This window comes from Leuresthes tenuis, unplaced genomic scaffold, assembly GCF_036924035.1.
Source record: "Leuresthes tenuis unplaced genomic scaffold, fLeuTen1.0.hap1 SCAF_12, whole genome shotgun sequence".
NCBI classification, from domain to species: domain Eukaryota; kingdom Metazoa; phylum Chordata; class Actinopteri; order Atheriniformes; family Atherinopsidae; genus Leuresthes; species Leuresthes tenuis.
Window position 1 is genome coordinate 29886815 of NW_027325366.1, and position 13307 is coordinate 29900121.

The 13307-nt window shown below is 39.3% G+C and overlaps 1 protein-coding gene across 1 annotated transcript; it reads left to right on the plus strand.

The window, feature by feature from the left end:
• The first annotated feature begins 11568 nt into the window (after positions 1-11568).
• LOC140319260 (zona pellucida-like domain-containing protein 1) lies at positions 11569-12855 on the plus strand. Its single transcript, XM_072396851.1, has one exon. It carries the CDS (start codon positions 11569-11571, stop codon positions 12727-12729), a length of 1161 nt encoding a protein of 386 aa, XP_072252952.1. The 3' UTR covers positions 12730-12855.
• The last annotated feature ends 452 nt before the right edge of the window (positions 12856-13307 follow it).

A 13307-nucleotide genomic window follows, 5' to 3' on the forward strand; every position in this document is an offset into this window, starting at 1 on the left:
GAACCCTCGCTCATGTCCACCTTAAAAGAATACAAGAAAGGAAGCAAAATATAAAGAAAGACTTTTGCACATGACTGTGTAGCATATTTCTTTGTTTTTTTTCCCTTTTTGAGACCACCTCACTTGAAATAACCTTGCAGGTGTCTTGATCTTCAAGGCCACATGACGTGTGGTTGAGATCTGGAGACGTTTCCTCTGGCCCAGATGTTTACAAGTCTCTGCCTGCACTAATGCAGAAAAACCCTCATTTCAGTCATGTTGGAGGGCTGATGCATCTGTTGAAGAAAAAAAGAATCTCTGGTTGCAGATTATGTCTAAAACAAAGTGCAATGGCTTAGTTAATCTGTTCCTCTGTATCAAATAGCTCAGCAGGCCCGAAAACACAACAGACTCACAATAGCATTACAGTATCATCTACAAACACTCACAGCACAGCTGCACTCACGACTTTGAATGGAACAGTCTTAACAGGGCTGACTCATACAAAATTTACTAACTCCTCTATAAACACGCTTCAAAGCACGCTGTCTTACACACACACACACACACACACACACACACACACACACACACACACACACACACACACACACACACACACACTCCCTCGCATGCTCAAACCTTGTTCACCCAGCTGCTGCATTTAGCCAGAATAGAAACATATAAACAACGTATTGATCGCATTAACATCTAGGTGTGAAGACAAACAAGCCTAAACACACACACAAGCATAAGCAAACATCCAAAACTGACGAAACAACACTCAGTCATCACTTTCATTTATAAAAGTGGTTGTGCATGCAAACTTGCATATACCATGCAACATTGATTACCCTCGCTGCATTAAAGCCAGACATTAAGCCCCGAGCTCCACAGCATCCAGAAGTGACACCTTAGACCAGCATTTCATTTTGTGTGGCAGCAGGCGTTAGAAAAACACATGATGTAGCCAGTTGTTTTGAAGGGCAAATGGAGCAGCCATCATAAAGGCCAGTTTTATTAGCTGTTGCTTGATTTGTTCCTGCAGCCTGCAGAGCGAGCCGCTAAATCAATGCGTCCAGCTGTTCTCCGAGCTCGCTGGGGCTCTCTGGGCGCGCAGCAGGTGTATGGCCTGCTCGGCCCAGTCACACACACCCGCTCACATAACAAATAATAACGGCCTCCACACACGGCCCATCCATCACTGTTATGGGCCAGCCCGGGAGACTGACGCTCACACAATCATGCACGCTCAGGGGCTGCAGGAGTGTGTGCGTGAAAGTGTTAAACACAGAGCACAGTTGTGGAACAACACAGTGACAGGAATTTCTGCACAAATGTGCAGTGTATATGATGTATGCAAACATGACTGTACTTGTGAGGACCATCGTTGGATTTCTCGTCTCTTGTGGATTAACCAACATCATTACATACTTAAGCTCTGTGCTTATCGAACCTTAACATTATTAGAACAACTTATACGGCTGGTATTACCCTTTTAACAGCGCTTCTAAAGGTTTACTTGTCGGTATATTACTCAAACTGCTCATGATAAAGACAAAACACACAATAAAAAAGTCTGGGTCGCTCCTCCAGAGAGTTTTTCTAAAACTACTCCTCTCCTGTGTTTTATTAGCTGCATGCTTCTGGTTGTTATCTTAAAAACTCTCAGGCCATCAAACAGACATCCTCAGGATTGCTTTTTATTTTTCTACATCCACCTTTCCTACTGTACTGATCAGTCTCTTGGTTTTTGAATGATTTTCCCATGACAGTGTTTGACTGTTAATTAGGCAAAGCTCCTTGCTTGGTTTCCTCCGTACAGGCTGCTGGGTATTAACATGGTTTTGCTTCTGATGCTCTGAGAGTCATTTAAGTGGTTTGCTTTTTAGTGAATTGCTTGTGTTTGACCACTCTGCCTGATTAGGAGCCAGATTAGTGGAGCACGACATTGATAGTTATCCTTGAACAAGGTTAATTTTCTGAATAAGGCCTCAGGTCTCTGATTGTTCCATATGCCTGAGTGACCAGTGCTGTAACTATGGTGGGGCACTTTAATGACGCAGAATTTCTATTGTATCCTTCCTCAGATCTGTTCATTGGCAGTTCCATCTCAAAGGTACAAAGATACTCTCATGGCTTGGAGTTTTATCTTGACATTACAGACATTTGTGTGCATTTTCTAACTTTGTCCAGTGAATCTCAGAAGGTACAGGTGGACGTATCTTAAGCATGATGCACCATTCCCCTGCTGAAACTGTAAAAACATTGTCTGAAACATATAGAACTGTTATATTTCAGTCTTTTTATTCTTGACAAATAAACAAAACCCTCCCAGTAGCTAGTTTGACTTTGCCATTTTACAGGATTGTGTGTAGCCAGACAATGACAAGCTGAAGTCAATGGTGAAAAATTCTATTTGTTTCTGTCACCGAATTGTTTTCTGCTGCCTCGCTGATGCTGTAGCATCATGTGTAATGTTGAAAAGCAGTTACAAAGAGTGGGATCACATGTGTCTTTCCTTTGGACAAAACACTGCAAGAGGAAACGTTTCTACCACAAACCAGGAAAGACACGTGATTGTTGATTTTTTTACTTTTCTTTTTTTCACTGATATAGAGGGAGCAATCTGAGTACAATCAAAAATATCTGCATGGCTAAAATACGACAGATGTGAGTAAGGAAGCCTAATTTGCCAGCAGATCACAAATACAGTACAACAGCTGTACTATAGTGCAGCCTAAAATCAATCAGTCCTCCAAAAAACAAGGCTCCACATCTGGTGTAACTCAAAGCTAGAGGGGGATGGGATTCAGCAGGTGATGGCAGCAAACTTTACTAAAGAGTGAAACCGAGAGGAGAGGCAGGAATGACGATGGAGTGGAGACAAAGTGAGAAAAGAAAAGTAAAGAAACATGAGATCTTTGCTGGACTCACGATTCAAAGTGTCCAAAAAAAGCATCCCCATGTTTTGCAACCTCAAGTCACCATATAACCACACATATCTACTCTCTCTTTAATCTCTCTTTAATCAGTCAGATCGATCTAATCTTCCTTTTCATGTAAAACTTTAAAAGTCAGATGTATTGATTCCCCACCCTGGGAACAGTTGCCAGCACCTCATTTTTTTGAGGCTGATCATTCAGGCTGTTTGTGTTCCTTAAAGTTTGGTCAAGGTGAAAACAACTATTATAGTTCCTTATTCTCGCTGAATTGCCACAGTATTGCATTTTTGAGCAGATTTTACACGAGGTGCACATCTTATCTTGGTAAGTTTACAAGTTTCTGGTAAGTGTGCCCAGATGTCTGCTTTCAGAACGCTTTTCCTGCACGATATCACAGTAATGTTAGCATAATGTCAGAGCTAGCAATTTCTTCTTCTTTGGTGTTTAATGACGACTGAACATAATAAAGCTTTGTAACCAGAACTGCACTGATCTGCTGTAGCCAGAAAATCCTCAGTTAACGGTCATATACAAAACATTTGTCACCGCATCGATGCAGCACTGTTCATGTTGGCATCGAGATCCAACTTTGAATTAGAGATAAGAAGAAGAAGAGGAACGCAAGCTGCAAACATATTTGAATGTGAGGAAATGCAACAGGAGACAGTATGAACCTTATTGGTCTTTGAGAAAGCTGAAGACACACTGAACTTTCTTCCTTCACAAACAGAAGTCAGGGTTATTGGCAGTCAACGATTTGTCAAATCAGTGGCATTTCAGAACTTTATAGGAATGCGTGTGTAAGTGTATTTATATGTGTGGGTGAGAGCGGGCTGCAGAAAACCAACTGCTCTGGTGAAAAGGGTAAATCTGCTTTAGTTCCTAACAGCTGGTCCCTGCAGTTGCCCTTTTCCTCACATGAAAGGGCAACAGTCACTGTGTGTGTACATGCATTTGTGTGTAAGACATGAAAGAGAAAAGCAGCAACAGGCATCACTAGGAAATATTCAGTGCCTCATAAATCACTGCGCCATGATGCATGCCTTTAACACAACAGTTTGTGTGTGTGAGATTTGTTCATGTCTATTTTCAAGCAACTGTTACTCATTACTTTTATAACATCTCATGTTATATGTTATGTCTCATCTTTGTTGTTTATGGAAGAAGTAATCTGGAGAACACATTCATTCTAATCGATTTCTTCATTTCCCTTTGCTTCTCTTTAGGCAAGCGTTGGTGAAATAGAGCGCAAACAAAATCCAAAATTCATTATTTTTATGTCACAGCTGTTTTATCACTTTTAAACACATCATACAAAAAGCTACAGCATTGACTGTCTGAGGGGGATAAAATGGCCAATGTTTAGATTATTTTCAGAATGACATGAATGTTATCTGGACTGTCATACAGAGAAAGCAGATATTTGCTTTGCTAATGCTAATGATTAAACCTAACCAAGTAGTTTAATGTCTTAATATTACTACATGTTCCGTTTTTTTGTTTTGTGTTGAGGGTTATTTTTTCATGTTTGTTTTGTTTCATCTTGATTTTTTTAAATGTTTTTTTGTGTGTTTGGCCTCAACCCAGCTGGTCGAGGCGGATGGCCACCCTTCCTGGTTCTGGTTCTGTTTCTGCCAGAGGTTTCTTCCTGTTAAAAGGGAGTTGTTTCGCTCCACAGTCGCCTCAGGCTCAGGACGGGAGATTGGACTGAAGAGAGGTTTCGGTTGGTATCTGTTGGTTTCCTTATCTAGGAAATTGTTTCTGAATTGGCTCTATATGAATGAATTGGATTATTTTGAAATTAATTAATTGGATTTCATTGGATTATGATTACAATGAATTGAACTCCAGTTGGCTTGAATTGGACTTCATCATTTAAGTGCCTTGAGATGACATTTGTTGTAATTTGGAGCTATATAAATAAAACGGAATTGAATTGAACATATACATATGAATCATCATAAGTATCTGCTGTAAGCCTGGTTACATGATTAGTTGTTAACGATAAAGATTTTCACAAACAATATGGCTTTTTAGACTTATAATTTACAATCAAATATCTTATATTATCACTGCAATTGTTATTTAAGAGTAGAAGAAAAGTACTGAAAAACTGCTCCATGCAAATTAAAAAGCAGACATCAGACGTTTGCTCTCCCAAAATACAGAATGTGCACATTTCTACTTGTACATGAGCATGTGCTGCTGATGTTCCCACATCTATGTTGTGCTCTAAAATGTAGATCTGCCATGTTTAAATGTACATATTCTGGATGGTGCCCTTAAATCCCAGTTTCATTCATGGATCATCAACTCAAACACAGTAAGTAAAGCTTTATTGTCCTCTTTATAAGAGCTCCCTCTATTATTCATTATACCATTATTATGCATTATTGCATTATTATACAACATACTTGTTTCTCAAACCATTAATAAACAAGAATAATCACAGAAAAAAATGTTAATTTAGCATTCTTATATTTTATTCATTATAGTATGTGCCTGAATCCTTGGTTGAGTGTATAATGGTTGTTTTGAGAGCATCATTATAATTATCATTAGTTTTTTGGGGTGTGTCTTAAAAGCATTATTTATGTTTAATGTGTTCCTTAATTAGAAAATAATTGTACAATAAATAAAATTGTACTTGGTACTATTCAGGGCAAACTAGTCTGATGATATAAGATATGAAATGAGCCATGATTTCACAAGTTTTCTTAATTTTGAGCACATGTAAATGAATGAAAGTGGTGCTTACTTAACAGCACTCTGAGTCAGTATCTTCAAGCCTTCAGTCAGGTTGTCTGGCTCATAGAAAATAGCATGACTCACATTATGGTGTTTCGGATTTTAACTGATTATCAACAACTTTTCTCAAACTTGCGTAATGGTAAAGGAACTTCAGTTATGGGAAATTCGATGACCTTGGACAGTTGCAAAATGATCCAATTTCAAATAGCTCCGATATGAGTTTCACAATACTCTCAAAACTCTTTGTTTTGTCCATGCAGCCTTCTTTTATTTAGCTTCTTTATTAGCTTTGATAAACATGCAAGATGGAATTAGGTTTAAGTTAAATTAAGCACAAATAGGTGTACTTATTTCCTACATAACAGGAATTTACCACCCTTATCTACTCTTACCAAAGCTGATAAAGCTCATATGAGGTGATTGAAATGTGGCATTGCAGTGGAAACAACAACACAAAAAAATCTATTGAATTTTGTTGCTAAATTCTAGTAGAACATGTTGCTACCATACAAACAGAGCTTTTGCAATATTCTTTAGCAATAATCGGATGAATAATTTATCCTGAATGGAGATGATCTTCTACAAAAGATCAAGTGGAAAACATAAATAAGGCTAATGATTGATTGTGCAATGTGTGTGTTTCATCTTTTGTTGTCCCTCAGATTTGAAATGTGCCATCCTGTTAGGTTCTCGTTTTCTTGCTGTCGTGTATCTTTGACCTGGATTACATTGTAGGAAACGGGTGAAAGGAGTTTTGGTTTCATTTCAGAGGTCAGTGAAGTCTCAAATTAGCACTGAGGAAAGTTGAGTGTATTGTCACTGCTGTCTTGGCCTAATTCCGGTTATCATGTACACAAAGCTCCATTTCATTGTCCAGGAGGTTGTGTTCTCAAATACTACACGTACAGCACACCTTTATTAAGACTGGCACACCCAAATATGAAACTAATATGTGTAAGGTGCATTACAGCTGGACAATTTACACCTCATTTTGGTGTTCGTAACAGCCTTTCTCTGCAGGGGAGTCCTGTGTGGCCTTCTCACACCACATGAACATGTCTATTCAGCCTTTTACGTAATTCTTTCAAATTACTGCCTTTTATCAAACCTGCAGCTTGCACCTCCGAGCATTAACAGCATTCAAATGTGACATTTAATTTCCTTAACAACTGTTTGTCCACTTCTACGGTGGCTTGCTTTACACTGTGATATATTATCTGGTGTGAACCAGGTCAGTCAATATAATGGCTGAGCAGCAGTTTCCTCCAGGTCAGGAGGAAATGGCTGAGAAATTTATAAAACAGATGAGCTTTCAGTTAGCACAATTAGTGTTGTATTTTCATTCTGGTTTGTGCCAAACCTTTACATCTGTTTGTTTCTTTCCCACCGTCTTTGCTCACATATTCCATACATTTATCCAGCTGTCTTCCTAATAAAGCTGCTCTTTTTCACATATACTTTTTGTCAGATGGCAAAACTACTCTAACTGGAGCTGAAAAGCGGCCCATTAAGCAACAAATCCTCCAACTCAAACGGATATATCGGTCTTTTGTTCATACCCCTCAAAGCGGTAAAGTACCTCCCCTACAAGCAGCAGAAGGGAGATGTAACTCATATGACCATTTCCACATTAGAGCAAACGTCATTCTCAATTCTTTCATTTAATAAGCCACAAAATCCTCATAAGGGGAAGGAGGGGTGGTTGGATGGAGCAGCTTAATGCTGTGCTCTCAGCCACAGGCTTTTGTATGACCTGATCTTGAGACTAACATATGATCTGTCAGGACTTTTGTCCGGATGGGACAAAAGTAAAGTTGTTTGTCCGTTTATCTGAGAGTCTGAACATACTTCTGAAGGCTCTCTATGTTGAATTTTTTCACATGACTTTATCTTTAAGCACCGCATTCTCTTAGTTATGAAATTGGATGTTCAGCCAATCAGCGTTTGATCATCCTTAAAGTCTTTGCTCCTTAAAGTCTTTTTGAAGGACTACATGTCTGTCCATCTGCACTGAAAAAATACCTCACAATACCAGTTTAATTTGCTGACAAAATTGTGTCTGTGCCCTCTTTTTACACCACGGATTCATGCAATTTGCTGCTGTATCATGTTTGTTGCTCTTAACGAATATCATTCTGTTCTCCAGAGGTGTAGATATGGACTGTGTTTATCAAATCTACTGGCTAATTACCCTTTCTTTAATGCTGTTTAAAGTCTTCACTGTGAAACTATATAGCACACAGAAAAATCATTTAGACACACCAGATGTGGTGCACAGAAGCATTTCTAAAATGAGTCTAAAACACTGTAATGTCACCAGCTAAACTGATGGATGGCTGGGTAAGAAAGGCACAGTCACTTCACAGTTATTAGGAGTAATTTCTTGACTAAAATAACATGTTAAAGATATACACAATCTACAATGCAACAATATAGAGTTTGTGGTCAGAGCAGCAAATTAACTTTCAGTTTATGTTTTCTGTACAGTCTTGTTGATAGAATGCCACATCACTTTACTTCCTCTGCCCCAAAAAGCTATCATCACCTCGCTGCTGTGAGCTGCTAGACAAAATAACCCATAAGGCCCAATCATAACAGTGGGTCGTTCGGTCGTGACCTGCGCAGTAAAAGAATGACAGAGGGTTGTATTTTTCCTCCAAACAGAATTCCCACATCGTTTTTCTTCTTTCTGCATGTTTCCGCCTCTGCGACTCCTCAACACTGCGGACCCTCTGGTGCACTTGGGGGCTCAGACCATCAATCACATGGTTTTAACTGCACAGTCAGGGCGGAGGTGAGCGAGCAGCAGAGCAGGTGACCCTCCCCAGCCACACTTGTGACCCCATCATCTCCCAAACACCATCTCTACACCGCAATAAATTCACAGCAGGACTTTGTCAGAGTCTGTTTTTCCTCCTTCCTCTCACTTCCTGTCTGATATCATCATCACAAATAAAACATTTAATCAATTAGGACAACAAGCTTATATTATGAGGCAGACAGTGATATGTGTGTATGAATGGTAGCTTTTTAGCTATATATATATATATAAACCTGCAGCTTGGAGCATCATAAAACAGATCAAATAAATGTTTATTTGATCTGTTTTATGATGCTCCAGTAAAGACATTTACGTCTCTAGATTCTAAACCAAAACATTTAATACAGGCCTATTTTTTGCAATATTCATGACATATAAAGGTCAAACCCTTTTGTTGAATATCTCAGTGTCTCATTCATATATAATATCTGTTCTTCAAAAGTAGGTTTGTTACACTCTGTCACCGCTGGTCATAAACAAAGGTAAAAGGGAACCTATTATGGCAGGAATATCACAATCTAGGTCATTAGTGGAATTCCCTCACGGCAAAGTACAACAAATGGTGAGCTACATGCTTTTTGGGTGTTGACTCTTAATCCAAATGAGTATTTTCCCCCCATCTTTCATCAATATGTCACAGCATTCATGTCAAATATGGGAACCAATCTGTTCACCCTGTCAACCATAACAGTTTGTAATCACTTTTTTTAGGCTGCTTAGCGTTTTTTCAGTTTCTGTTTCAGGGATTTTTTTTAACCCATTTACTGCTGTTTTGATATACATTCTCAGATTTTTAATGATGTTTACATCAGGCCAATGACCGCTGGGATAGGCTCCATCCCCCGCGACCCAAGAAAATGGATGGATGGATAGATTAGAATTGGCCTGAATCTTTAAAGTGCCTTGAGATGACCTTTGCTGTGAATTGGCACCATATAAATACACTTTATTTGAATTGATTTACTCCTTAAAACAATACGTTTGCCTGCAGTTACCAACCAGTGAAATGTTCCATAGAACAAGTCATGAAAAATGCATCAAGCTTGTTTAAACATTTATTTGCATAATTCTAAAGTGGATTATTCTGGTGAAGACATACGAAAGGTTTTCTTCTCTAAAAAGGTTGTATCAATGCCGGCGTAACTGCACACAGTGAAACAAAACAACCTAACCGTCCTGTTTTGTTGGTCTTATGGACATAAACTTTAATTACATGAAAAATGAGGTAACAGCTTCCTAACTGTTATCTCCCTCTATTTGGATATAAGCTGATCCAGGGCAGCTGCTGCAGGGAGTCCATGGCTGCTGAGTGATGGAGCAAAGTTAAAAGAATTAGAGCTTTGATATTTGCATCACATGTCAAGTCAAACTCCAAAAAGGCAATTAAGGTCTGAGATCTTGGTAAATGTCCACTCCCCTCTTCTATTTGAACAAAATCTTCTTCTAACTCCTTAACTTAACTGATGTCTTTTAGAGGTCAGGTCATTTTCTACTCAGTTACAGATATTTTGACATATACTGTACATTTAAAATGTAGTGATGTAGTGATAAGTCCAGTATATTGGTGTTTAACACAAAACCTTTTGATAAATCATAACAATTGACACATTTATAGTTCTTTAAAGATGAGATTTAAGTAGAAAGAAAAGGCTCCTGCAGCTTTGTTTAGGTTGAGTTGACAAAGAACAAAATGTTCTGTGAGGACTTGAAAAGGTTTTCTGCGTAATGATAGTGACCTTTCTATCCTTCAATGTCTTTGTGATGTAGGTTTGTAGGTAATGTATAGGTTTTCGTTCTCCTCGTCTATAGTTAGGTTTGGTCTCACTTGTTTATGGAAGTTTCACGAGTTTGGCAGTCATAGATTTCTTTGTTGTTCGCCGATGTGCTATTGAACCTTTGTCAGAATTACTGTCTTTGTCTCCACTGACGCTGCTTAGTTTCAGTTACCTTCATAATACACCACAGGATCAGTTTGTCCTTTCATCAGTAGCCTCTGAATATATGCCACCAACAATAGATGACAATTATACAGTATATTATGCCACAGCATAATAGCCTGATACACTTCCCATATGTGACATAAAATGCTCTATTCCCCAGTAAAGTATAGGGATTTTCAAATATTAGCATTATCACACGAAGATTGATGCATTTTTAATCACAAAAACACTAGAAAGAACTAAAACTATGGCTTGAAAGCACTATATAAAAACAGCTAGTAAATTAAAGCCAGAGAGAAAAGTCAGGCATTGATTTATGTGTTCCTCCATTACCAGCAATCTTTGATCATATGTATGTATATTTATGAATTTTGGTTTGAATAAAACAAAAATCCAAATGACGGTGTGAGTTTTGCCTGATAAAGAATGCCATTCAGTGATAATTTCAAAGAATTAACAAATAAATAAGAGGAAAACAGAAGGCTAAATTGTGTTTGGCTGATTTCTTTTTCTTCATCAAGATCTCATTAAGTCTGCCCTTTCGATACCTACTTTAATGTATAGTTAAATCTAAACTCAAAGATGTGTAGCTTAAATGTTTTATTTAGTATTTGTTTAAATGTTGATTGTGATGCTTCTATGGTTCATTTCAGTCAGGCATTACTTGCCATGATCAAACTGGGTCATTAAGTTGGCGGGGCTCAAACCGGATGAAAGAACCTTCATAGCATTGTATGTATTATTCAGTTATTCACCACATACAGTGTTATGTTCCAATAATTCATGAAGGCTCTGTACTGGGGGACATGGTAATCTATATTTTAAGGCATAGTCTACAAAGGAGCAAGCCCATTGTCTTTGTGTTCAAGGTAGCAAGATGCTTCAGGTTTCAATTGTTGCCCTTAGGACATGGTCCAGACTGGAGTTCTCCTTCCCAGTACAATGCAATTGTTCAAAAAAAGGCAGCTGCTTGACCTTGTTTTGGACCAATCCCAGAAGACACAGTTTCCTATAAAGACCACTGAATCGAACCTAAAGACTCCAAACACACTCAGAAGACCTACTAGCCTTCAGTCGAGACAAGGTTTTAGCATAACGAACGTAACATTCAGGGTAAAGCTGAAGAACAACGATGAAGACTCTTTTAATTCTACTCTCCTTGATAGCCAGAAGTAGTCAGCTCACAGCAGGTGACTGTGGGACGGAGGCGAGACGACCAGAGATAACTGACATTGCAGTGCAGTGTGGTACTTCATCCATTTCCCTGGCAATTCAAATCTGCCCAGTCATCTATACTGGCTACAATGAGACTCTCCTGATCCTGAACCATATGATGGACCCAGTCTGCAGAGCAACCCTCGATGAATCTGTGACTCCACCTGTTGCTCGCTTCAACTTTCCACTTAATATGACCCATGCCTGTGGAAGCACATTCAGGACCACCAGTGCACCTGGGACAGGGCCATTTGCTGACTTTTCCAACATCCAGACCGTAAACATCAGTGGTGTTGTCCGGTCCATCGATCTTACAACTGGCACAATCACTTACAACGCTGAGCTGAAGTACCTCTACTCCTGTGCCTACCCCTTAGAGTATCTAATTAACAACACCCAGATCGATGTGTCGTCCTCCTCCATTGCAATCAAAGACAACAATGGAAGTTTCATCAGCACCTTGAGCATGGAGCTCTTCAGTGATGCCAACTACACATCACCGATGACCATTCCACAGCTGGGAATTGAACTGAGGACCGATGTGTACGTCGAGGTCAAGGCCACCAACTTGACGGGCCAGTATCATGTTCTGCTAGACCGGTGCTATGCCTCCGTCTCTGCTCTACCTACCAACTCCAGCTACTTCAACCTCTTTGTCCCTTGTTCCAAGGACCGCTTCACGACCATGATTGAGAACGGAGACAGCCAGTCTGCCCGCTTTAAGTTCCCAGCCTTCCGCTTCATTGAGCAGCAGAACGAGACCATGTCCACCTATTTCCTCCACTGCATCACCCGTCTCTGTGAGATAAGCACCTGCAGTACCTTCAAGCAGTGCAACAAAAGGAGGAAGAGGAGCGCCCTTGACACGTCTGCTACAGGCATAGCCAGCACTTACACCATCACCTCCCCAGAGATCATCACCAAAGCTGACTCCACTGAATCCAAAGAAAAGCCCCTTGCTGCAGGAGCAGAAGATGACTCTGCTGTCGGGCTCGGTGTGGCCGTTGGTGTCCTTGCCTTTGCTTGCATAGTTGCCCTTAGTGTTGCAGCTTTGTTTTACAAAAGACTCAGGCACTAAGGATGCATCGATGAGCTGAAATGCAGAACACTAGCCTGTGAGGCTACACACTTTTTAAAGTGTTCTGTATCTACTCTCTCATTTTACTTTTCTGGTAGAGGACTGGGCTCAACTCAACACTACATCTGTCGGGAGATCGTCTATAGGTTCTGGAAAGATAATTAGGAGAATGCACATTTTTCTAGAGGATTCTGTAGGTTTTGTTAGCATTAAAAATGTCTGCACTTTATGGGCTTTGAATAAATAGAATAAAAAAATGGTAAATGATAAGAAAAATAGCAAAGAAATGTTACAAAATCATAATTTCTTCCTGTGGAGTGGTAAGGGCGTGGCATGTTTTGAAAGTGAAATTAAAGTACCTTTCAAAATATTATGTCTGTAATTTATTGAAGCTGTTACACAAAATCAACAAATCACTTGATTATCTTTGTTTAATTCTCCCTTTAACGTAATCCAAAAATTAATTACGCAAATCAAATTGTTAACTGTAGCTATTCTTTTCTGTAGAACAATATTTGCTTGATTATTACAGAGCTTTGACCTGTACATGTGTTTGTTTGCATGCCTGCAAATCTGCA

Bases quoted from the DNA above. Each gene is read 5' to 3' on its own strand.
- LOC140319260 (XM_072396851.1), top strand. From the start codon at position 11,569: ATGAAGACTCTTTTAATTCTACTCTCCTTGATAGCCAGAAGTAGTCAG.